The sequence below is a fragment of the Oryx dammah genome, unplaced genomic scaffold, assembly GCF_014754425.2.
Source record: "Oryx dammah isolate SB20612 unplaced genomic scaffold, SCBI_Odam_1.1 HiC_scaffold_13, whole genome shotgun sequence".
Taxonomy (NCBI): Eukaryota; Metazoa; Chordata; class Mammalia; order Artiodactyla; family Bovidae; genus Oryx; species Oryx dammah.
Window position 1 is genome coordinate 24811462 of NW_024070197.1, and position 26105 is coordinate 24837566.

Genomic DNA, 26105 nt, shown 5'->3' on the forward strand with positions numbered 1-26105 from the left:
GACTAGTTATAGTTCTTAAGGACTAGTTATAGTTCTTAAGGACTAGTACTGTTTGTTTTGAGAACATGCATATAATGGGTTATATATAGTGGGATTGTATCTGCTTGGCTCCATGAAAGACTGAGATTTCTTTCTGTCTTTGCAATCTCTTAGCAGACTAGCAGAAACATGGAGCACTTTCTACTTTAATGCTTATCCATAATAAATTTGGATTCTTTCTTTGTGGAGAGATTTTGTGGGTTGGAGAGAGAGTTTGTTTGTATTTCTATTTTCCCTTAACAAGCACAAGAGATACTTAGGAGATGAAACACTTCTGTGTTTTAACTGTGGTGGTGTTTACACAAAGCGATACATGGAAAAGGTGGGTAGAATCACACGTATATACAGATATGCATACACATGTAGACATGCAGACAGACAGACACACGAGTGCATATAAAACGGATGAGATCTGAATAAGCTCTGTGGCTTGTACCCATGTCAGCTTTCTAGTTTCTAGATGGTTCTATAGTTACATAAGATGTCACCATTGGGAAAAACTTTTTTTTTTTTTCCTTGCAGCTTCCTGTGAATTTAGTTCCTGTGCTGAGTGAGGCCAATCTTACCTCAGAAGAATCATCGTCAGGCACATTCTCCTCTGGTGTCTCTAAGTGATAAAGCGTTTCACACTTATTGCACTCTCTCTCTAGGTTTTTTCTGGCCTGATTTAAGAAGATTTCATATTTTTCACATCCTGTGGGGATTGGAATTAGAAGTAAATCTGGATGGCTAGAAATATATGAATTATGCCTAAAACATAGATTCTAAGCTCGGGGGTCAATAAAATGAGAAGGGAAGTGAACTTTGTGATACCTAGCCTGCCATGTTTTCTCTGCTTCAGAGGATATTTTGTACCAGAGACCTCACTGAAGTTTATAACATTATGGTTTAGTGAGCTACCATCTAGTTCTCAAGAACTTTATGGCAGTAACATCCTGAGTCAGCTGTGAGGTGACCAGCTGGATCCCAGCTTACTTGATATTTTTCCAGACAGCTGTACCACTTGGGAAACCTCTCCATGTTGGACAAACCCAGATGGACGGTCACCCTTAGGTTGGTCTTCATGTTTGTTGATTATCTATTAACTAAAAGAATATATTTGATTCAAGGTGCTTTAACTACAATTAAATAAGCTACAGTCCCCCCCCCCCCCCGAATCAGGGAGGTTGGACAACGGCCGGATTAATGTCAGACACCCAAGTTCACCAGTAAGCCAGCACAAGTTCAAATGCCCAAGACAAAAGACAAAATAATTAAAGTGCCTTCTGTGAAATCATAGGAAGTGCTGAGGCTGTGGTGAACTGGAGCAGAGAAAACCCAACAAACACTCAGATTTAAATTATTTTAAAGCTCTGTATTGGTTAAACATGTGTACTGCCATAAAGAGGCCAGCCTGGCATCCAGTTTTCAGCCATGAGGCAAAGGATTTCGTTCTTGAAATTGTATGTGGAGCTGGACTAACCTATGTCTGGTTGGAACTCTAGATGGTAGAGAGTAACATGGTCTTAGATTTACTAATATTTGTGTTCATATTTTCAGGAAGCAGACAATCAGGATATAATGAATCAACAGGTGAGTTAGTGACTTTGGGGAGCAGGGCAGGAGGAAAGGCTGAGGTGGGAGAGCTTAGTCTGAAGCTGCTTAGGTAATGTGGGTTTCAAGGAGCTTGAAGACTGAGAAGTTTCTCTTGACTCCTTATCCTGCAGCTCATGTCAGGAAGAAAGAGCCAGAGTCAGTTCATGGCTCAAAAAGCTGCTTAGTTGAGCTTCAGAATCTGCTAAGACAGAAATACTCTGGTACAGAGTGATGCCTCCAGGAGCTGGATGTTGCCCAGAAAAGCCTTGGCTAGGGATATGGGCAGACAATTAATAACAGTTAAAAAAAAAAAAATAACAGTCTAAATTAGCCCAATTTGAGTAATGCCAGCATAAGGGGTTGGAACCTTGGTTGCTTCTCTTTACAGTTTATATTTTGAGAATTGTACTTCTTGCAGTAAAATTAGCCGCAGCCTTCTCAATGGCCAACCATGAGTGACAACTCAGGGAGAGAGTGCAGCTGGAAGGAACATGCCATGGAAGAAAAGGCATTTGGAAGCACGAAGTCTTGATCACTCTGTAATTTAATAATGGCAAAACTGGCCGAACGTCTTAATTTGGGACCGTCATAGACATATCTTGTTGCACTCATCTCAGGTCATCCAGTCGATTTCCACTCTTAATGTGTTTTGCAACTGAGGAATAACACAAAAGGGAGGACTGCCAAACAAATAATGCAGACTGCCAGCACTCTCTTGGTAAGCAGCTAAAATGCATCTTGTCATCCAGTGGGGACATATTACAGGGGGTAGAAGTACCTTTGAGGTTCCTGGGGAGATCGAGGCAGATTCGGGGAAAGATTCCCTCTCCACTCAGAGTAATATTTTCTGGGTCCAGGTGGGCAATCTGTATCTGGAAACTTCTTTGAAATATCTCAGGCACTCCAGGTAAGTAATAAACCTTCAATACTTGCTCTTTATGGGAACTGATAAAACCCTATGCGGCAGAAAGATCAGAGCGAACTTTTGAGTAAAATTTACAATAGACCCTTGCTTCCAGCAGTTTAATGCACTGAACAATCCCAAGGGCTTAGTGTATGCCATAGTGTCCACTCACACTCCTCTCCCAAGATTCATTCCTATGCAGATGTGAGAAAAGGACAGACAATAGAAAAATAGGAAGCATATATGGCTAGGCATTTCATAAAAGAGGAAACCGGAACAGCAAGTCAATACAGTGAAAGCTTCTTATTCTCATAGGTAATCAGAGAAATGAAAATGAAGATCATAATGAAAAAAATTTTAACCATAAGATTGGCAAACTTTGCCAAATTTCAGTGAGACTATGAACCAAAAGAAACTCATTAACATCTGGTGGGAAATCACCAGATTTTTCACAGGAAAAATCACCATGAAAACTGTGTTAGCATCTCCTTATAAAGTTGAACAAATGCATAGCCTATGACCTCAAAATTTCACTCCTAGGAAAATTCTCTGTGAAAACTCTTCCATCTGTTGGCTGGGACACAGGTACAAGAGTATCTGTAGCAGAATTATTTAACAGTGAAACTTGGGTCGGGGGGAAATCCCCAGATGTATTTTGACAGGGAAAAGGAAAACTACTTTCCATGTAGTAGTTACAAAATGAGTATTGTACATTAGTGAAAATAAATGAACTATAGCTACATGCAACAATGTAGACTAGCCTTAAAAACAAAATATTAGGGGGGAAAATTGCACAAATTACAGGTACTGATGACATTTTTTATAAAGTTCAAGATAAAGCAAAATCCCATAAAATGAAATCTCCATGAGGGCAGGTATCTGTACGTTTTGTTTACTATTCGACTACAAGTTCTAGAAAAATACCTGGTCATTGCAGGTGCTTAGAAGTTTTGATAAATTAATAAGCTAAAAGTACTTGATATAAAGATGCTACATAAGTAATAAAACTGTATTTTACAAAGAGAATGACAAGCATGAAATTCAGACTAGAGGTTGCTGGCCTGGGGGTAGGTGGAAGGAGTATGAGAGACAGAAAGAGCCTGGGTAAACTGTAGTACATTGAACCGCATGCACCAACACACAAGTGACTTCAAATATATTAGTGATGTTCTGAGTTTCAAGATGGGTGTAGGTGGTGTATTCATTTTTTTATTATGCTCTATAAGTCAAACACATGTGATATGGATATCTTCTACATACATCAAATATCATATAATAAATCTTAAAAATTGTGAATAAGGTCACAAAATAAAAACTCTAGGTCAGTAATCAGAAAATAAAAGTGGGAGAATTTTATGGTAAAAAACTACCAGAAAAGGCAAATCAGCCTAGAATAGAAACCAGGGAAAATGCTATTATAGATTCAAGTCATTTAGAAGTGCTTTAAAAGTCATCTTTGAAGGGGCCTCTAATAACTTTTAAACACATTTTATTGTCTTTTGATGTTACAACTGATGTATATTCTTTGAGGAAAAATAAGAGAATGAAGATAAGAAAAAGCCTGAGTCGTGCAAACTTATGGAGTCTTAATGTACACTGACAGATCGCTGCGGTTAATCCAGGTCAAAATATTAACTCAAAACCTGACCCCTTGAGGTACCTGGCAAAAACAAGCGCCACACTATCGGTAGTATCACATTACAATCCAGGGTGAATGAGGCTCTCCCAGAGAGAACACTTGCAGCTAAAGATGACCCCAAGTTAAACATTACAAATCATACAGGGAAAGCACTGATGATGAAAGAGAGTCAACAGTCACACAAACAGGAATAATAATAACTCAATTAGAAAAATTTAAAATGATCAGAGATAAGTGAAGAAATTAAAATCCCAAGTGAAAGTGGTGAATCAGACGGAATTTCTGAAATTAAGAGAGTAGGGTTAAACAGTCGATTATACTCAATTGAAAAGAAAATTAGGTAACTGGAAGAGCTGAAGCAGTTATCCAGAAAACAGTGTAGAGAGGTAAAGAGTAAAGAGATACACATGTGAAATATAGGTTAAGAGACATGGACAGAGTGAGAAGGTCCAGCATATGTCTAACACTTGCTTTAGCAGACTAGAGAAAGACTAGAGAAAGTAGGGTAGAAGCAACACTTGAAGAGATAAGAAATGAAAGATATAGGTCCTCAGAATGAAGGTGTGCTGTGAGCTTAGTCGCTCAGTCATGTCTGACTCTTTGCAACCACACGGACTGTAACCCACCAGGCTCCTCTCTCCACGGGGATTCTCCAGGTAAGAATACTGGAGCCTGCCAAGCTCCTCTGTCCATGGGGATTCTCCAGGCAAGAATATTGGAATGGGTTGCCAAGCCCTCCTCCAGGGGATCTTCCCAACCCAGGGACTGAACCCAGGTCTCCCGCACTACAGGTGGATTCTTTACTGTCTGAGCCACCATGGAAACCCAAGAACACTGGAGTGGGCAGCCTATCCCTTCTCCAAGGGATCTTCCCAACCCAAGAATCAAACCAGGGTCTCCTGCATTGCAGGTAGATTCTTTACCATCTGAGCTACCAGGGAAGCCAGAATGATGGAATGAACATATAACCAAGAAAAAGATACACTCATGATCACCATAAAATGTATAGAACCAAATCACAGTAAAAACAACATATCAAATCTTGTGAAAGACAGCTACTATGCTACTTCAAAAGATGCAGTATTAATATTGTGAATCAATATTAATAAAGAAGAATTCAAAGTAAAAAGCATTAAAAGGGAAGAAAGTGGTTATTTAAAATAGATAAAATATACAGTCCAGGAAGAACACTTAATAGTCATTAAATCTTATGTCTTAAATAACACAGAAATAAAAATGTATAAAATGAAACTTTATATATTGTTATATACCATTTTATTTACTCTAGGGTGTGGCTTACAGGTTTGAGTTTGGGCCCCTCCTACCATGATCAGTGGCTTGTAGGCTACTTACTGAGAGAGGCTGGATGAGTGGCACTCCTGGTAGAAGGTTGTCTGGTGAAGACTGGGGGTCAGTCAGAACGCTGAACTCAAAGCCAACTTTCCCAGTGTTCTTGAGAGTGATTTCATTCTCTGTGACAAGGTCGAACAGCTCGAGAGGAGAAAAAGGAGACGAGTGACTCCCCTGCCACCCACCCTCCGAGATTCTGCCGTCATTCTGACCAAGGTGGACAGACACGCATCCTCACATACACGTATCTCATTCTCCACGAGGTGTGTGCTGCGTACTAAGTTGGTTCAGTTGTGTCTGACTCCTTGAGACCGCATGGACTGTAGCCCACCAGGCTGCTCTGTCCATGGGATTCTCCAGGCAAGAATACTGGAGCAGGTTGCCGTGCCCTCCTCCAGGGGGCAGATGTGGGCCAATCCACATTTTAGTATCACGCCAGGTGCCTCCTGGGTGGGAGGCACACTGGACCCTGGAGTCTGGCTCTAGTCCTAGGTCTTCTAACACTAAGTTAGTTTAGTACAGCTGTGGGGTAACCTCCTTAGACCTCTGTTTCTTCACCACCAGGAATTCATATTAGAGGATCTTAAAGTAAGCTTGTTTACATTAAGAAGATTTGGATAAGATTTGAGTTCAGAATTTTCTAGAGTGAATGTTTCTATTTTTACAGAGAGACATGGGAGTAATAGGCCAGACATGTTTTTTTTTTTTTTCCCCTGAGATTTTGCTAACACAATCCAAAAGGTCCAATAATCACAAGCTGAAGCCACTTAAGGGGCTCTTAGAATAAACTAGGGCAAGAACTAGCTGGTTCAAAGGAAGTACTCTGAGCTGAGCCAGAACCAATCGCTCAGAAGACCTTGGAGATAAGGAGTGAAAGAGAATTCTATTTAGTCAACATGATACCCAAAGTTTCAATAGGTGTTGGGTGAATTTGACTTTTAGCACAGTCTTTAACTTATTAATATATATGTACATATGCAATTCAGTAATAATACATGCAGTGGCTATATAATGGGGAGTCTAATCCCCATTAAAATTTGGTAGGAGATACAGTATCTGAGTACATAACATTAATTCTAATTGGGAAGAGAAGCTGTACAGACATAGAATTGACAATTATTCCAAAGCAAGATTTAGAAAGTACATTATATTATTATATTATGGCAAAGACTATATTTAAGTATAGCCAAGAGAATGTAGTGTAGGAGGAAGGTAACAGAGGGATGGAGCTGAGCTGGGTCTTACAGTATGTGTGAGTTTAGAGTTGGCAGAGTGAAGGATGAAAGGGATAATACAACAGGAAAGATGGAGGCAGGAAGGGCTGGGGTGCCTTCGGGCTAGTGGGTAAAGCAGTCTGACTATAAATGAATAGATGGTTTATAATGGGAAATCATGAGAAATAAAGTTCAATATGTAGGGAGCATCAATTAATAGAGGGACTTAGGATACCCTTACCCAGGTGGAGGAACCTGGCTCTGATCCACAGTGACTCATGATTGAATGCATTCTCTGATCCAGGCACAGTACTGACCAGACACTAAAGGAACCATAACCACTTGATGAAACAGGAATTGCTACCCCATTCCCATTTTATAGGTGAGGGATGCTGAGACTTTGAGAGGTTAGGTGACAGTCACAGTCAGTAGGAAGTAAAAGTAAGATAATCTTCCAGTTCTTCTGACCGCAAAACAATGTTTTCTTCTCTATGCTGCTTTTCCAAATGCCACTGGGGTTAACTGTTCAGGAATTGATGGCATGAAAATGTAATCTGGGGGAAATCTATCTGACCGTGATATTTAGATGGGTTATAGGTAGAAACCGGGAATGCACTACAATCCCTGTCTCCAGGGGACCAGCAGTGTCAACATCACCTGGGAGCTTGTTAGAAATGCAGAGTCTCAGGCTCCATCATGGACCTACTGAATCAGAATTTGCCCTTGAACAGGACTCCAGGCGATTCGTGTACTCATCATAGTCTGAGTGGTAATTTAGGCATAGCTTGATGAGATCCTGGAGTGTGAGAACTGCACTGGTGATGGGAAAGGAAAACCAGCTCAGAAGAATTATGCTTGATGAAGGAACAAACCCTGGAGGGTGTAAGGATGTGGGGAAGCGAGGGACAGAGTGCAGTGGAAAATTCCAAAGAGGTCGTAAACTCAAGGGGCTGAGAAAGGAGGAGTCTTACTGAAAGAAATAGCCTGGAATGGGCTTTTGGATTGAGAATAAAGATACAAATTTTAGGGTCTAACATGCCGAATTTGAGGATACAATAAGAAAAGCAAGTGAAAATGTCTGGCACGTGGTTGGCAGTAGAAGGATGATCAGGGTTAGGAAGCAGATTAGGGATCAAGGACAGGGCTGATGGTGAGACTATGAAGACTGCAGGTTCCAGGAGAGATGAGAGCACAAGGACTTTGACCAATATTGAAGGCAAATCCAGAAAATCTCCTCCCGATGGCTGGCAATACCTGTAATCCATAGTTTATATCCTTGGTGTCAAAGGAGTAGTTGACCAGGGAGGCCTCTCCCCTCAGTATGATCTCATAGGTGGGGCCTCCTTCCACTTCGCACAGAGCCTTAGCCTGTGCAATGATGTCACAGTGTCCATAGAAGGTGAATGATATTTGGTGGCTACTGTGTGGCTGCAGCACCCCATAGAGGGGCAAAATATCAAACACCTGCAGAGAAAGACAATCCACAGGAAGGTCTGCAAAGGGTAGGCTAAAGTTCAGCCAACTTACAGACTGACTCCTCACTTTACCTTGCTTGATTCTATGAAAGGCGACTAACTCAGCACTCTGAAAATATATGATGATAAGGCAGTAATGGTGCTTGGGAAATTTTCAATTTCTAACTTGGGGGCAGGTGCTCAGTAAGAAGCGTTAATATCAGATGACTTTAGGGCCCATGAGGTGTTAACTTACTTCTTCTACCCCAATGGAAAACATTTCATCCCGCTCAAAGCTCCACGGGGATTCCTGAAACTCCCTGTGGCTCTGGTTCACGTCTATTCTTTCTGTTTCAGCAGAGTTCATTTTCAATCCCTAGGGATTCGAGGTGTGAGGAAAAACTTGTAAGCATTCATAATTTGTCATCAATGTGCTCCTCCCCTTCACTGACAGAAAAATGAAGTAGGTTGCATATATTTTAAAAATAGCACCTTTCCCTTCCCACCCGCCCACTGCCCCCCACCCCCCATCCCGAGATAACTGGGCAAGTGTCCAAGATGTATGTACAAGGATGTTTACTGCAGTGTTATTTATAATAGCAAAACTCTGGAAGTAAACTAAATGCCTATCACTAGGCAGGTAGGGGGGTCGCTTTCAGTGAAGTGTGTGTGGCACCTCTGTCTGCGGAGGATGATGCAGTGTGCATTTGTGGACCAAGGATGACGTGCATTACTGATATCATCAGTTAAAAAGCAGTTCCATTTACGTAATATTTAGTTCAGCTCAGTCACTCAGTCGTGTCCGACTCTCTGAGACCCCATGGACTGCAGCATGCCAGGCTTCCCTGTCTATCACCAACTCCTGGAGCTTACTCAAGCTCATTCCATCGAGCTGGTGATGCCATTCAATCATTTCATCTCATATGTGTGATACTACATATGCTTAGGTATCACACCTGCAACTGTGAGTTTTTGTGTACAAATTAACTCAGATTTTCACATGCAAATAGAGATATCTGGGAAGGTAAATGCTAAAATTTTTCTATGAATGGTGGGGTTTTGAAAATTTTTGCTTTCATTTTTCTATATTCTTAAATTTTCTATGACATCTTAAAAATACATAGAAAGGTTAAAAGATCAGAATACAAATCAATCATTAGGTTATTCTGTAGATTTATATATATGTGTGTGTGTGCATAGTGTGAGTATATACAAATACATTTATATTCTGATTTTTCAGTTAACATTATAGCATGACTGACACCTTTCCATATGACTAAATATTCTTTACAAGCATAATTTAAAATACTTTAAAAAACAGAACATGTAGTATTTTTACTTAATGTTATCAGGGATTGCTCCAAATCAGTAAAAAGAAAAAAAGCTCTCATTTTCTAAAAAAAAGGACTTCAATATATTCAAACAGTCTCTCATTGGGAGAATTAAGTCATTTCCAATTTTTCTTCCTTTTTCCAATAAAGCTGCTATGTACAAGGATAGTTATGTGTCATTATGTAAACCTAAAAGTATATGTGTAGAATAGTACTGTAGCAGAGGAACTGTGTATTTTAAATTTTGATGTGCTCAGTCGCTAAGTGATGTCCGACTCTTTGCAACCCCACGGTGTATCCCGCCAGGCTTCTCCGTCCATGGGATTTTCCAGGTGAGAATACTGGAGTGGGTTGCCATTTCCTTGTCCATTAAATTCTGATACATCTGCAAAACTGCCTGTCATAAAGGCTCCACTAATTCACACCCCTACCTACAAAGTGTGAAAATACTTTCTTACCCCCACTCTACCACTATAGAGACAAATCCTATTTTAAAAGATTGCAGATCATCATGGACACAAAGCAATTTATTTTCTCAATTTTTTTTTGCTATTTCTAAAGTGTTTTAATATACATCTATGTACATATAATACACATATTGTACTGTATAATGTAATAATCATTGCTGATTATTTCCTTAGGCCATCGTTCTAGAAGGAGAATTTAAAAGTATGAATTTATAAACTCTCTTGCTCTTTTTTTCTTTTTTTTTTTTTTTACCATGTAAGACAGTTCTCCTTTTGTAGCCTCTATCTGGGGGCTGGGAAGAATGCATGATGGCCAAGGTCAGGGGTAACTGGCTTTTCTGTTACAGAGAAAATCTATGTGCTAAGGTGTCTGGGTTGTCACTGAGGTGATGGTTCTGTGGGTGTTTTGTTGAGAAGTGACCCGGGAAAAGATTCATAGCCCACTCGCCCCAGAGAAAGGAAACCGTACGTCTGAGATGGCCAGGGCGGGCACTTGGGCTTTTTTGTTTTCTCTTTCTTCAGATCCAACATCTTCATCCACAATAATAGTCCTAGGGAGTTTAATGAAATGTGGAGAGTCACTCATTCAGCCACCCTCACAACGCAGTCTTCAGCTGCTTGATGGCCCTGTCTTCCTCTCTCCTCTGCTGCACCCCAAAGAATAAGTGAGGTTCTCCCTCAAGAGACACTTTTCTCAAGCTGCTCAGTGCTCTGTTACTCCGTGTCCCCACACACGCAGTCTATGGCATCAAACTGGCCAATTTCCCAGAGGCCCTAAGCCTTCTTTCCTGGCCTATGAAGCCCTTATCTGACCTACAGAAGTTCTCAAAAGCTCAGGCAACCCTTCAGACAATTTGGATGTGCCCCTGAGTGCTCAGTGTTAAGCTTCATCATTTACTGGAACATTTTTATTGTGAGACTACCAGGTTTGGCCAATTGTCACATTCTTCTCTGCCTTCTAAATAAACTTGACCTGACCCTGGCTGCAGACCTTGGGCAGATGGAGAAGGCAACGTGACAGGGAGGGCTCAGTCCCTCGGGAATCAGGAGGCTACACTTTCTGAGAGCAGAGATGATTTTTAACTCTGGATCCCAGATGCCCAGCAAAGGGACTAACACAGAAGAGGCACTCATTCAACTGCTGGAAGAATAAATGAATGATATGAAGAATGAGTTTGAGAATATAATTCAGTGTAGAGAAAAGAACATTATTTAAAGAAACACATTGTGGCTTTGAGTTTGCACTTACTTAACAAGGTCACTTAGGTCGATCTCGGGGGACTGTACTGCGGGGACTGCAGCCGAGCTGACAGATGCCAAGGTTACTGGAGTGGACTCCCCCTGGGACAGCGCAAACCTACAAAAATATAGGGTGGGCAGGGGAACACAGTCACAGCAGCTGTTGCAGATCAGTGCCTGGTGGGCTCTTTCTTGGAGGCCAAACTCTCTAACTCCTAGAACAGGTAGGTCGAGACGGGACTGCCCCACCCCTCTCTTGGACTGACCTTCCTCACTTCATAACTGAGGTTTCACTTTCTCCAAAAGTTTGCTGATCAGCCCCTTCCAGTATGGATCAAGTGTTTTTTCCTTGAGAACCTGTGGCCCCCGGGCTTCCCCTGACACACTGTTCTCCCCCTTCCTGCTAGACTGTGAGCTCGCTGGGGACTTGTATCTAATATGCCCTCTAACACAGTGCGTGGCCTGCAGGGGCATGCAGGCACAGCTAGGAATTAATGAGTCACTTGGGCTCCTGCTCCCAGCTTAGCAGAAAGCAGGGTAAGGTTGCGACGCACACACTCTCAGATCCTGTTAGTGAGGGCTTAGCCCTTGAGGGACCTGGCCTCCCATCATGCTTGCTCTGGGTGGCTTGACTGCCTCACCCTGGTCCTGGCCTGGCCAGTTTGCTTTGTCACCACTCAAGTTCTCAGAGCCCCCAAGGGCCGAGGGGGAAAGTGGGTGGCTGCACCAGCTGGTACTAAAGGCCTTATGTCCAGGTCTTATGTTCAGTTTTCACAGAATGGACCTCATAAAGGCCAAAGTGGTGGGGTCACCCCCATTCTTACTGTTTTCCCAGGGTGTAGGGGCTTTTTAAAGGATACCTCCCCTCTCCCATCTCAGGCCCCTGATATTAATTTCAACCCAATTTCATTTAGATATTCACTCTGACCCCATGTGCTATCTACCTTTTCTCAAGAGGTTCAGGAGAAATGTTATCTGTTTTATGAAGCTCCTACCACTTCCCATCTTCCTCAGAAGTTTCACAGCATTTCACGTGCACATTTTTTAGGATACTGTCCACTTCACCTGAGTGCCATTTCCTAAACTTCAGATGTTCCACTGCCCTCTGAATTCATGATTTCTGCCTTGTTGAGTATCACCTAATAAATCCATTTTATTGAGGTATAGCTAACATTCACAATGCACTCACTTTAAACATACAGTTTCATGAATTTTTGCATACATATATATACACACACACCTTCCCAGTATAATCATGACCATATTAATGTACACAGGACTTAAAATGTTCTTCATCTTAAGAAGTTCCCTTGTGCCTCTGCCCAGTCAACCCCCAACCCTGGCTCCAGATGAACACTCATCAGCTTTCTACCACTGTAGATTAAGCTGTGCTACAGTTTCATTTAAGTGAAATCCTAAATATGTACTCTTTTGTGTCTGACTTCTTTTGCTCAGCATAGTGGTTTTGAGAATCATCTATACTGTAGCAAGGGGCAGTAGTCTCTTCTTTTTCATCACTGAACAGTATTCCACAGTATGCGTGATGACTAGAGTGTTTATCCATCATCTTGTTGATAAGATACCTTGGCTTTTTCCAGCTTTTAATACTATAAATAAAGTTGCTAAGAACAAATGAGTACATGTCTTTCTGTGGACATTATGTTTTCATTCCTCTCATGTAAATTCCAAGAAAGGGAACTGCTGAGTTGTATGGGATATATATGTTTAAAATTATAGGAAAGTGCCCATTTTCCAAGGTGATTTTACATCAGTTTACATTACCACCCACAGTGATGAGAGTTCTGGTTAGCCCACATCTTCACCCATACTTGGTATTCAGTATTTTAAATTGTAACTATTCAAATGAGTAGGAAGTGAAGGCACATTGTGGTGTTAATCAGTAGGCTTATTTTCAAGGCTTACTTGTATCATTACAGTAAATTAAAAACTAGTTTTATCTACCACATTGAGAAAAATCAGCATGATGGGAAAAACTAATGTCATTACTTTCTTGCCTGGTGAAGACTTGCGCTGACTCCCGCTTGCTCTTTTCAAGAAGAGAGACCAGTTTGGTTTCCTCTTGGGGAAACTGGGCCAGCACCACCCGAGCACTGTGAACTCTTGGAGGGCAGGGTTCAAGGTCTTTCCTCTTCACCACTCACAAAGCCCAGGGTCTTAGGCACAGGGCATGAGCTCAGTACAGGTCTGATTGAATGGATGGATGGATGGATGGTTGAACAAGAACAGGTAGGCAGCATGCAGGGTAATTTGGCTCTTCTGCACCTCCACCTCCACCCCCATCCCCATCCAGGATGGCCTCCTAAGAGTGTGGAAAAGCTCTTTTCATCTGCCACAGGTTTCCATTTGGCTCTTTTCAGGTCAGGTGTCTCTGGCTGACATTATCTTGGGCTGAAATCATACCATTATAGGCAAAGGACAGAGGGACTGGGTGCTGGGAGGCTCATTAGACTCCGGAACCTCATCCTTGGATAAATTCTGATTCTTCAGGTCTCAGTAGGGCCCAGGAGTTAGATGTTTAATGTCTCCCCAATTTGATTCTAATGTAGAGCCAAATTTAGGACCCATCGTGGGTAGGAAAGGCCAGAGGACAGTGAAGGGCTGGAGCTGATAATTAATGTGAGGCTGTCACTCAGCCTAACCAGCTCAGGACAGTGAAGACCAGCAGAGGGTGATTCGAGCATTTATTAAATCACCCCAGGGCAGCAGACTCTCTGGGGAGACTCTGCAGGTCCCTGCCCCACATAACAGCATTCTCATCCAAAATTTGCACCCCCCTGGGATGTGGTTTGGATGGGGGAAAAAAAGCATATGGGAATATCTGAAAAGTAAAAATACAAAGCTGTAGAGTGTCTGCAGACCTGAGGAAAAGCAACACCTCAGCTGACAATGCTACCTGGACATCGGGGAAGCAAGAGGTCTTTTGGAAACAAACAAAGGAGACTAGTAAAGCTGCCCCACTGCTAACAGGCAGCAGACAGAGAAAGCTTCATCATAATGAAGGCTTTAACTCATCATTAAAGTGGAAAACCTGCTTCAAAGAATTGAAATAGAATGTTGGGAGAGTTTTTTGGATCAAATTTCATTTTGCTCTCAGGAACAGATGATTACGTTCCTGTTATGCTGACCCAAACAGGATTAGATTTAGTTATTTTTAAAAGAGAATGCGTGGCAAACAAGGAAAATCAATACTGCTCCAGTTGCAGAGCTGCCCATGTCAGGATTGCTGAAGGAGCCAGCAAAGAAACCCTCCCCTCAGCTGTGACAGGGATGTGTGAATGTCAGACACTCTGTCCATCAGCCACGTTGGTTTGGGTTCAGCGATTTCCCTTTTCATGTATTATTTTCAATTCATGTGCAAGTTACCATCGATGCAATCTTTCATGTTACAAATTAAAAGAAGTCCACCTCTCTTCTTTCCTGGTCTCCCTTCACTGGATGCAGTGTTCCATCCCAACAAAAACCCACAGGACAGGCTGGTGTTTCAGGTAATGCTGGGTACTGTGGTTTAGACCACATTTGGAGATGGAATGGTGTACGTTGCACAGCCCCTGAAGTCTCTGCGGTGCAGACAAGGTCTTAAAAAAGAGGGGTACCCTTGTAGTAGACAGTGACTTTTAATTTGCAGATTCATCGAAACTTGGATTCTGGTAGCATCCATATAAGAGGGTGAAAATGGCCACTGGCTGGATAAAAAGGTCCTGCAGGTATGTTTTGTTTGGCTCGTGTTTAATATTTTTTGAAATTACTGACAGCAGCAGAGGCTGGTGGCGCACAGGCTAGGTGCTCTAGGACGATGCACCCACCCCTGGGGGCTGTGGGTGCTGGTTACACCTTCCTCTGCAGCGCTGCCCTGGCTCAGTGGTAGCTGCCTCACCCGCCCTGAGCTGCCGAGGAGGTGATGCTTTTCATCCCCTCGAGTCTCAACTATGCAGTTGTGTCCCACCTCAGCACGGGTGGCCAGTGGGAACCTGCCTTCTGGGCCACAGAGGAGGGCTGAGGCAGGCTGTCTTCCCTGTGTGCATGTCTGCAGTCCGCCTCTCCCACTCATGTGGCAGAGTGAGTGCCAATGGGGAAGGTGCTGAGCAAGTCCCATCTGTTTCGTCTGTCATTTGCTTCCCAATGTGGAAAGATCAGCAAGTGTAAGACCACAAAGCCGGGCAATAAATATGGAAACGTGGCTGAGGCTTTGTGTTTGTGCTCAGAGAGACTCCGAAATTTGCCTACTTTTAATGTGATTTAAAGTGATGATTATAATCTGCTCCCTTTAGAAGCAGGAATGGGGGGGTGGTGCCTATTTAATCTAGGGCAGTTTGTGAGGTGCAGTGTTGGATGAAAGGCAGGAAGGAGGGAAAGAGAGAGGGTGGTTTAAGAAATTGAGAGAAGCGTAGGTCAGATAGCTGAGAGGAAGCATGGGAATGTAAAAAACTACCTGATAAGATCTAACAAGTAAAGATGTATTGTTTGCTTAATGTAGCACAGATTATAAATTAAAGCAATGGAAATAGGAGGTATAATTGTAGGAGAAAACACCTCGACAATGAAATCAGTCTTGTCGAACAGCACACATTCACAGCTTTGAGTTGCTGGAGCTCCAGCTGGGCCTCCGAACCGTGCTAGGAGCACTGATGGGACACCAGTGGCTGCTGCGGGTCATTTTCTCATTTTGTTTTCAAAATAAGAGAAGGGTGGGGAGCAGAAGGCTTGACCCTGAAGGGCCTTGTAAGTCTCACTAAGGAGCTGACTTTATCCTCAGGAAAATGGGGAGTCTTTTAAAACGTTTTAAATGGGGAAGTGAAATGATCAGTAAGTTCATTTGGGGTGTAGAAAGGGGCAGGGATTTGAAGGGAACAGCCCTAGGACAACCAAACCTGTGAAGCATGCTGTAAACCGTGATGGAAAATATAACCCAATGGGATGTTCTCTGTATTTATATGATTTTTTTTTAACAAAATAAGAATCAGGAAGCCCACACAGAAAACAGTATTAGACATTCAGACAAAAGATAATGGCGGCCCTGGTCAAGGAGGTGGAGATGGAGATGGAGACGGAGCGGGACGCTCCTGTGCAGATTAGGAGGTGGGATGGCAGGACCATGGCCCTGGGGTGAGGAGCTCATCCTGAGGACTGCAGCCCAAGTTCCAGCCCCACTGCTGCCGCGTCCCCAGCCTGTCCACGAGCAAGGCTGAGTGGCTGGCTAGATAGAGGGGGTGGAAATAGGAGAACAGTGGGGGAGGCCAGAGGGGCCGTACTACAATCACCTATGTTCCCCTCACATTTGGCAACTTTCCCTGCCCAATACCAAGAGGAAGAGGCAAGTGAAGACACTGAAAATCAAGCGGCAGAAGGACGAGCACCTCTCCTGCCACTGCGGCTGCTATCCCCGCTCTCCTGTCATGAGTACCTCCACTGTGGCCAGCCCTGACTCCCAGCTCAGTGCTTCTCTAGTCTCCATCACTGTCATCACTGTCAACAGCACTGTCTCACCATCATCTGCTTCCATCTGGCACCTACACACTTTCTCATGTGGAAAGCAGCCTGCCTGAGCCCTTTGTTATGTCCCAGAATGCTTCCAACTGGCCTACCTGTTCTAAGGTGGAAGTTGGGGAGACACAACGGAATAGCCGAGACTCAAGTTACTCATACTGTGTTTTTAAAGGTTCTCAAAAGGAACTGCTGCTTCCAGAACAATGGCTCTCCCTGCAGCTATCCACCAAATCACCCGTGGTTCTTTAAGAACAACTTGCCTACCCAAAACTGTAAGAAATAAATGTCTGTTGTTTTAAGCCACCCAGTCTGCGGTAGTTGTTTTAGCAGCCCGAATGGACTAAGACAGGCCCTAATAAAGTAACTATAGCCAACAATTAGCATCCCTTACTCTCAACTATTATATTAAGCACTTTCTAAGGACTGCCCATGTTTTATTTGCTCAGTTGTGTCTGACTGTTTGGAACCCCATGAACTTAAGCTCACCAGGCTCCTCTGTCCATGGACTTCTCCAGGCAAGAATACTGGAGCGGGTAGCCATTCCCTTCTCCAGGGGATCTTCCTGACCCAGGTGGCTCAGGTGATAAAGAATCTGCCTGCCATGCAGGAGATTTGGGTTTGATCCCTGGGTTGGGAAGATCCCCTGGAAAAGGGAATGGCTATCCACTCCAGAATTCTTGCCTGGAGAAGTCCATGGACAGAGAAGCTTGGTGGGCTACAGTCCATGGGATGCCAATGAGTCGGACATGACTGAATGACTAATACTTTCACTTTCTTTTCAAGGACTGCCTAGTTAAATTCTCACAGCAGGTTGATGAGGTAGGTATGATGATGGTCTTTAGTCTTCAGATGACAAAACTCCGAGAATAAGTCAGTGGCTGAGCTAAGTCAGCCTGGCTCCAAAGCTGATGCTCTTCACACTTCACTGGACAACAGGAGAAGGCTCCTCCTTGGTGACTTCATGCCAGGCCATGCCCAAGGCAGTGACTCATAAAGTAGGCTTTTTTTTTTTTCTCATTGTAAAAGTAATTGGAATCTACAACATAAGGAACATACAGTGCATTGTCTAAAAGCTTTCTCTGGAAGAGGAGGGACCCATTCTGACTGTATCTAAATATGGAAAGCAAGATACAGTTGACCTTGCCCCTGAAGTGACTTCCTACAGTTTTGCTGGAAGGTAAGAGTGGAGGGGTGTGCCCAGAGTCTACCTTGAAGCTCTCCAGAGGGATTTCTGTGATAAATGACCACTTCTATAAAAGCTCCAGAAGGTGTCTCCACTGCTACATGCTGCCGAACAGGTGGGCTGTGAAATCTCCCTTACAATCAGCTTCAAAGCTCTTCAGAAATGTTTCCAAAACAGGACAGCTTTTAAAGTCAATTTCTTCTTTTAAAAATTTTTGTTTTTTATTTTGTATTAGGGTATAGCCAATTAACAACATCGTGATAGTTTTAGGTGAACAACAAAATGACTTGACCATACATATACATGTATCCCTTCTTCCCTAAACTCTCCTTCCATCCAGGTTGCCATATAGCATTGAACACAGTTCCTTGTGATCTGGTTTATCCACGTTTGTATTAATTAAGATTTCCCAACTCCCCCAAAGCTAGCTATATCTACTAAGGGCCAGACATTCAAAAACTGTCAATTTCTTTAATGTCTGGCTCTTAGTAGATATAGCTAACTTTGGGGGAGTTGGGAAATCTTAATTAACACAAACGTGGATAAATCAGATCACTATATGAAGCAAGCAGATGTCATCCTAACTCAGGTTCAGATGTGCACCTATAACTTTCCACTGATTCCTTTAGAAGCCAGGTTAATTCACACTGAATATCTAAAAGCCTGACGCCCTCCACTGAATTTGAGACATTGAGAAGATGCCTTAAAAAGAATGAATCTAAAATAAGGTAACTAGAATTCTTCTATAATAACATAAAAACAGTACTAGAAGTTTCATAACACTCGAAATGAAAAGGCAGCCCAATTCATTTCTCTATGGGGTAACGTATCTCAGGAAATTGGACTAAATTAAACTGCAAACAGAAGCAGACTGTATGATTCCTCACATGGTGATCACTTTTAAGTTAAATACCAAGAGTGAAAAGTCACCCTTTTCTTGGACTGGAGTCACTTGCAGGCTGACTACAAAGGCAGGAAATTATTTCTGGAAGCTCAGACTTGAAACATGGTGTGAAACCCTCCCATTAGTCCCAGAGGCAAATTTGATCCCCTGTTTTTAGCTGGCCCATCATAGCAGGAGAGGAGATTCTAGATAAATGGGCTATGGGAGGCCTGGGGGGCTTCCAGGGGCATCAGCATGGAGGATAAGCAGGACGGCTGGGGGCGGCCTCACATTGTTCTCTTTCATCAGGGGCTTCAGATTTACCAATGGTGTTGTATTTATGATGAGGGTAGTAAGATGTAGGTGTTGAATTCAATATTATTCTTAAGCTATGTGCATGTGTTATACATGCTTTTGCCTACAGGATGTAATTTTGCAATAAAACAAGAGTGAATGCCAAGGAACACTGTGGAGTGAAAAAGGGCTTCAACTGGGTTGGAAATCATTACTGACCTAGAGAGGCAGTTTCAGTTAAGCGACGGGCCAAGAGCCAGCTTAAATCGAACCAGGGAGTGAAAGGTGTGACTGGTGTACTGTTTTCCTCTGGCTCCTCATACAGAGATGGTGGTTGACACAAGAGGATTAAGAGAAGGGCTTTTCAAGCTGTGGAGCACTTGTGCTGAGGGCAGAAAGCTAGAGGCCAAAAGTCTCTCTCTCTCTGGTAAGAGAGAGATTACCGATGGAGAGAAGCACAGATGGAAAGTCTGGCCTCGAAAAGCAACAGATGTTGGGAGAAGGAAATGAGATGATGAAGGCGGTAGCCTGAAGAAAAGCAATATGTGGTGTGGGCTAGAGGGAAGCAAGCTGTCTAGCAGTGTGGTGGGAACCTGGAAGGAGGCATGCCTGAGTAAGAGGGTGGCTGGGAGCTAAAAGGAAGGACCGATCCAGGAAACACTTTTGAGGAAACACTGATGGCACGTACTGACCAACTGGGCTGAGGACAGAAGCAGAACCAAAGAAAGATGGTACAAAACCGGATAGGCATAGCCTTGGGAATGTTCAGGATCAATGCTCAGTGAGTGATGTGTTGCTTTCCAAAGTAAGTGGGTTGGTTTACACGCCTATTATCAACGCATGTGCTTCTAACCTCCACACCCTCAACAACATTCAGTATGGTCACACTCCATTTAATATGGTGGGTGTGCAATGGCGCCCAGCTGTTGTTTTAACTTCCATTTTCAAGATTACTAATAAGATGGAACATCTTTTGATATGCTTACTGGCCATTCAGATCGCTTCTGTGAAATAACTGCTCATTTCCTCCCTTTTAAAATTGAATTACATGTTTTTTCCTTCAACGGCATGCTTTATGTATTATGTACTCTAATAATTTGAAGGTAATGTGTATGCTGAAACCTTTTTCAGTTTGTAACTTGTCTTTCATTCTCTTCTATGGTGTAAAAAGGAATAAAAGTTCTCAAATTTAAGGCAGAAACCATGAAAAGTTTCTTTAAGGTTATTCAGAGATCAAGGCATCATCCCACATTTTTTTCATATTTAAAGTTCAGACTTTTATGTCTTTAACCCATATGGAATTAGTTTTTTGAATAGTGTGAGTTTAGGGATGCATTTAGGCTTTTTTTCCTCCATAGATAGTGGATTGTGCCTAGATCATTCACTGAATATACCATTCCTTCTCCTTTGTTTTATGATTTCAACTTATGCTGGGAGCCAGCACGGGAGATCCTACCCAGGACAAGGTCATGCGCAAAGACCTGATGGGCAAGGCAAGTCAGGTCCCAAGGGGTCCTCTGTCTGAGCATCTACCCCGAAACAAAAATCTGTCTGTTTACTGTCTGCTATACTATAATCTTTACCACCTTTCTCTGGAAAAAGTTAACTTAGAGCTCCTACAGTCTCCTGCATATAAAAAGAATGTCTCAGTTTAAACCCCTTTGATGGCTTTCTAACTTATCTGACTGGTCTGCCCGGACTTTTACAACTTTTGGATTGTTTACAGCCCCCAACCGTGAGAGGCATGAAGCCTAAAACATCTTAAAGATATAGAGCCTTTTAGAGCTAAGAATTAGTTTGGTGAAGGGTTCCATTGTTGAGTTAATGTTTGCCACCAGGCCTCCATATCCTTTATCTTTTAGGCACCTGGGAGGATATTAATCAATGTAATCGAGATGCAGAAATAGGAATATAGTAGTTTTGACGTTAGCAACACTAGACTTTTGAGTAAATTAATTTTCTCTTTGTTATAAATCACTGTACTCCTTTTTCTTTGTTATAAATTGTTGTGTCCTTGCTATGTAAGAATGTAACTTTATTTAGTGCTTTCTGAGAGTGGCACCAGACTTTGGGAAGAACAACACTATTACCCTTATCAGAATGCTAATTGGCCTTCTGGCCAGAAGATGATGTAAATCACCTAAGACTTGTGTATACAACTAGTGTGCAGAGAGAAAGCCTGGTCTCGATAAGAGTCAGGGCTGTTGACACCGCATAATTTTATATTATCCATTGATCTCCATGTACAAGAAAAGGTATAAAAAGCCTTTACGAACAATAAAGGATGGACCAGTTTCTCAGACCAGCTTCTCGAACTGGTTTCTTGGAAATCTGGCTCCCCCTGTGTCTAATCTCTCTCTTTCTCTCTTTCTCCCTCTCCCTTTCAGGCTGAATTCCCATCTGGAATGGGGAGGCTCACCACGTCTACTTACTTGCCCTGGCTTCTAAGACCCACGAGAGAGGGAGCCTAAGACGGGGCACCCTCCGCTATTCAAACAGGTGCCAGTGGCCTAACGTAGATGGTGCAAACCTCTTGTCTTGAGGTTTTATTAGTTTTCCACATAAACCAAGTTATTCAGCCTCTTTTCTTCACTAATTTTCCTACTACACTATTCTTTTCTAATCTCTCTTTTATATTTCTAAATAAGTAAGTTTTTCCTCGCTATGCCGTCCCCCCTTCGAATTACCCTGGATCCACCGGGGCTGGACCCTGGCAAATTTAGTTATGTTTCCATACATTTATGGGTTTGTTTCTGGACTCTATTCTGTTCTTTAGTCCATTTGCCTATCTGTGCACCAATACCACACTATTAAAATCACTATATTTTCATACTAATGTGTTATCCAGTAGAGAAAGACCTCCCACTTTGGAGGGACTTGACTAATCTTGTCCCTTTGCTCTTGCATATATATTAATATTTTAGAATCAACCTGTTGGGATTTTGATTATAAGTGCATTGAAACTATAATTTTGGGGAGAAATATAACATCTTTAACAAACTGAGTCTTTTAAAGCAAAGATCATAGTATGTCTCACCTTGTATTTATGTCTTTGAAAATGAGTTTTAATAAAATTATTTTATATATAGAGATATTTGCAATTTTTGTTAAGTTTATTCCTACATTTAAAAATTTGCATTCTCTTCTTTATTTGCTGCTGGTACACAGAAATGCATTTGGCTTTCATACCCATTCATCATCCTCACTAAATTCTTTTCCTAACTCTAATAATCTGCTATGGATTATTTTGAGTTTTTTATATAAGTAATCATAACATGGCAGTTTTATTTCTTTCTTTCCAAATCTAGCCCCTTTTATTTATTTTTGTATCTTCTTGCACAGGCCAGGCTCTTTAGTAAATTACTGAATAGAAATGCAACTTTGTCTTGTTTGTGATATTAAAGGAAATAATTTTAACATATTACTGTTTTTCAAGTTCTCCTTGATTGAGTTGAGGGATTTTCCCATGAACAGTTGTTTATCTTTATTAAATGGTTTTTCTTTAATCTATTGAAAGGACCATATTTCTTTAAAATAGTAAAGTGACGAATGTTTAGATTTTTCATATCTTGAATCAACCTTGCATTCCTGGAATAAGCCCAACTTGGTCATGATATTTCATCTTTTTATCCTGCTGGATTCAGTTTGCTAACATTTTGGTGGATACTTTGTATTCACATTTTTAAATTAATGAGTGATAATGACATGAAATATTTATGTCTCTGATCTGGCTTAATTGGTTTTGGCTACTTTAGTTTCAAAAAATGACAAGTAATATTTTCTCTTTTATTTCTCAAGAGTTATGTAAGTTTGTGAATTGTATAAACAAAGGAAGCCATCAACAAAATGAAAAGACGTACTAAATGTAAGAAAAATACTTGCAAATGATATCACCAATAAGGGGTTAATACCCCAAATATATAAACAGCTCATACAACTCAACATCAGAAAAACAAACAATTTGATTTAAAAATGGGCAGACTACCTGAATAGATATTTTTCCAAAGAGGACATGCAGATGTCCAATAGGCACATGAAGAGATGTTCAACATCATTAATTAGATGTTCAACATCATTAATTATCAGAGAAATGCAAATTTTTGAAACTATAATGAGCTATCACTGCACACCTATCAGAAGAGTTATAAAAAGGAACATAAATAACAAATGCTAGAAAGGATGTGAAGAAAAGGGAATCCTCAAGTACTGCTGATGGTAACATAAGTTGATGCAGTCACTGTAGAAAACAGTATGGAGGTTTCTCAAGAAACTAAAAATAGGGCTATAGTATGACCTGCCAATTCTATTCCTAGGTATATATTGGAAAAAACTCAAAAACATGAATTTGAAAAGATACAGGTACCTCAGTGTTCACAGCATCATTATTTACAATTGCCAAGATACAGAAGCAACCTAAGTGTCAATCAACAAATGAAGGGATAAAGATGTGGTGTGTATATATGTGTGTGTGTGTGTATATATATAAAATGGAATACTTCTCAGCCATAAAAGAAGGAAATTTTGCCATTTCCAACAACATGGATGGGTAACGACATTATGCTAACTGAAATAAGTCACACAGAGAAAGACAAATACTAGATGATGTCATATTTGAGGAATCTAAAAAATACAACAAACTAGTGAATAGAACAAAAAACAAACAGAGTCACAGATATAGAGAGCAAAATAGTGGTTTCGAGTGGGGAGATGGAAGATGGGATGGGCAATATTGGGGTAGGGAAGTAAAAGTTAGAAACTATTATGTATAAAATAAACTACAAGGACATACTGTATAACATGGAAAACATAGCTCATATTTTATAATAACTATTAGTGGAGTATAACCTTTAAAATTGTGAATCACTATATTATAAACCTGTAATTTATACAATATTATACATCAACTGTACTTCAATAAAAAAATAAGTAATATAGAAAATAATTTGTGTAAGTTTGGAATTATTTGTTCCTTGAATGCTTAGAAAAACTTGCTTTTGTCTATCAAGACTAGTGTTTTATTATAGAAAAACTTGAAACTATTCAATTTTTTCAATGATTAAAAGACCATTTGGATTTCTTTTTTTAATATAAATTTATTTATTTTAATTGGAGGTTAATTACTTTACAATATTGTATTGGTTTTGCCATACATCAACATGAATCCACCACAGGTAGACACGTGTTCCCCATCCTGAACCCCCCTCCCACCTCCCTCCCCGTACCATGCCTGAGTCGTCCCAGTGCACCAGCCCCAAGCATCCAGTATCATGCATCGAACCTGGACTGGCGATTCGTTTTATATATGATATTATACATGTTTCAATGCCATTCTCCCAAATCATCCCACCTTCTCCCTCTCCCACAGAGTCCAAAAGATTGTTCTAAACATCTGTGTCTCTTTTGCTGTCTCACATACAGGATTATCGTTACCATCTTTCTAAATTCCACATATATGCGTTAGTATACTGTATCGGTGTTTTTCTTTCTGGCTTACTTCACTCTGTATAATAGGCTCCAGTTTCATCCACCTCATTAGAACTGATTCAAATGTATTCTTTTTAATGGCTGAGTAATACTCCATTGTGTATATGTATCACAGCTTTCTTATCCATTCATCTGCTGATGGACATCTAGGTTGCTTCCACATCCTGGCTATTATAAACAGTGCTGCAATGAACATTAGGGTACACGTGTCTCTTTCAATTCTGGTTTCTTCCGTGTGTATGCCCAGCAGTGGGATTGCTGGGTCATAAGGCAGTTCTATTTCCAGTTTTTTAAGGAATCTCCACGCTGTTCTCCATAGTGGCTGTACTAGTTTGCATTCCCGCCAACAGTGTAAGAGGGTTCCCTTTTCTCTACACCCTCTCCAGCATTTACTGCTTGTAGACTTTTGGATTGCAGCCATTCTGACTGGCGTGAAATGGTGGATTTCTATTTTTAAAGTTAGTTTTCAAAAGTTATATTTTTCTAGGAATTTATCCATGTTATCCAAATTTTCAAAATTTTCCATAAAGTTACTCATGAAAATTTCAGCTTTTTAATATCTGCTACAATTGTAGTTATGTCACTTGTGTATTCCTAGCAATCGTTGTGTCTTTTTTTTTTGGTTAGTCTTGTTTGAATCTATCAATTTTATTGATAGTTTCTTCAAATAGCCAACTCCTGGCTTTGTTGATTCTTTGTATTTTATTTAATTTTTTCTTTCATTAGTTTCTGGTCATATATTTAGTGTTTCCTTCTGTCTATTCTCTCTGACTTTATTTATTATCTGTTTACCCAATTTCTAAAGGTGTAAATGTTCAACTTAATTTTCAGCCTCCCTTCTTTTGTAACATAAGCATCTAAAGTAGAGTTTGTCAGTGGAAGCACTATCAATATTTTGAATAGATAATTCTTTGTTGCTGGGGGCTGTCCTGTGTATTCAAAAATGCTGAGCAGCATGCCTGGCCTGTCCCCACAGAATGGGTGAAAGTATTTGCAAACAAAGTGACTGACTGACAAGGGGTTGATCGCCAAAATATACAAACAGCTCATGCAGTTCTACATCAAAAAAACAAACAACCCAATCAAAAAATGGGGAGGAGATCTAAATAGACATTTCTTCACAGAAGATATACAGATGGCCAAAAAGCATATGAAGAAATTTTCACCACCACTAATTATCACTAGAAATGCAAATCAAAACTATGAGGTACAACCCTACATGAGTCAAAATGTCCATCATCAAAAAAAATCTACAAATAGTAAGTGCTGAAGAGGGTGTGGAGAAAAAGCGACCCTCCTACACTGTGGGAATGTAACCTGGTTCGACCACTATAGAGAACAGTATGGAGAACTACCATATGCTTCAACAATCTCACTCCCAGGCATATATATCTGAGTAAAGCTATACTCCGAAAAGATACATGCACCCCAATGCTCACTGCAGCACTACTTACAGTAGCTGAGACATGGAAGTGACCTACATGTCCATCCACAGAGGAACAGACAAAGAAGGTGTGCCACATACATATCACGGAATGTTTACT

The 26105-nt window shown here is 41.2% G+C and overlaps 1 protein-coding gene across 1 annotated transcript in view; it reads right to left on the reverse strand.

The window, feature by feature from the left end:
• Window positions 1–26105, reverse strand: part of HYDIN (HYDIN axonemal central pair apparatus protein) — a 344459-nt gene that overhangs the window by 98876 nt on the left and 219478 nt on the right. Inside the window, 7 exon segments of the mRNA XM_040253754.1 lie at window positions 606–733; window positions 2393–2570; window positions 5511–5648; window positions 7976–8185; window positions 8432–8551; window positions 10443–10524; window positions 11223–11330. Coding sequence (XP_040109688.1) covers window positions 606–733; window positions 2393–2570; window positions 5511–5648; window positions 7976–8185; window positions 8432–8551; window positions 10443–10524; window positions 11223–11330 — 964 coding nt within the window.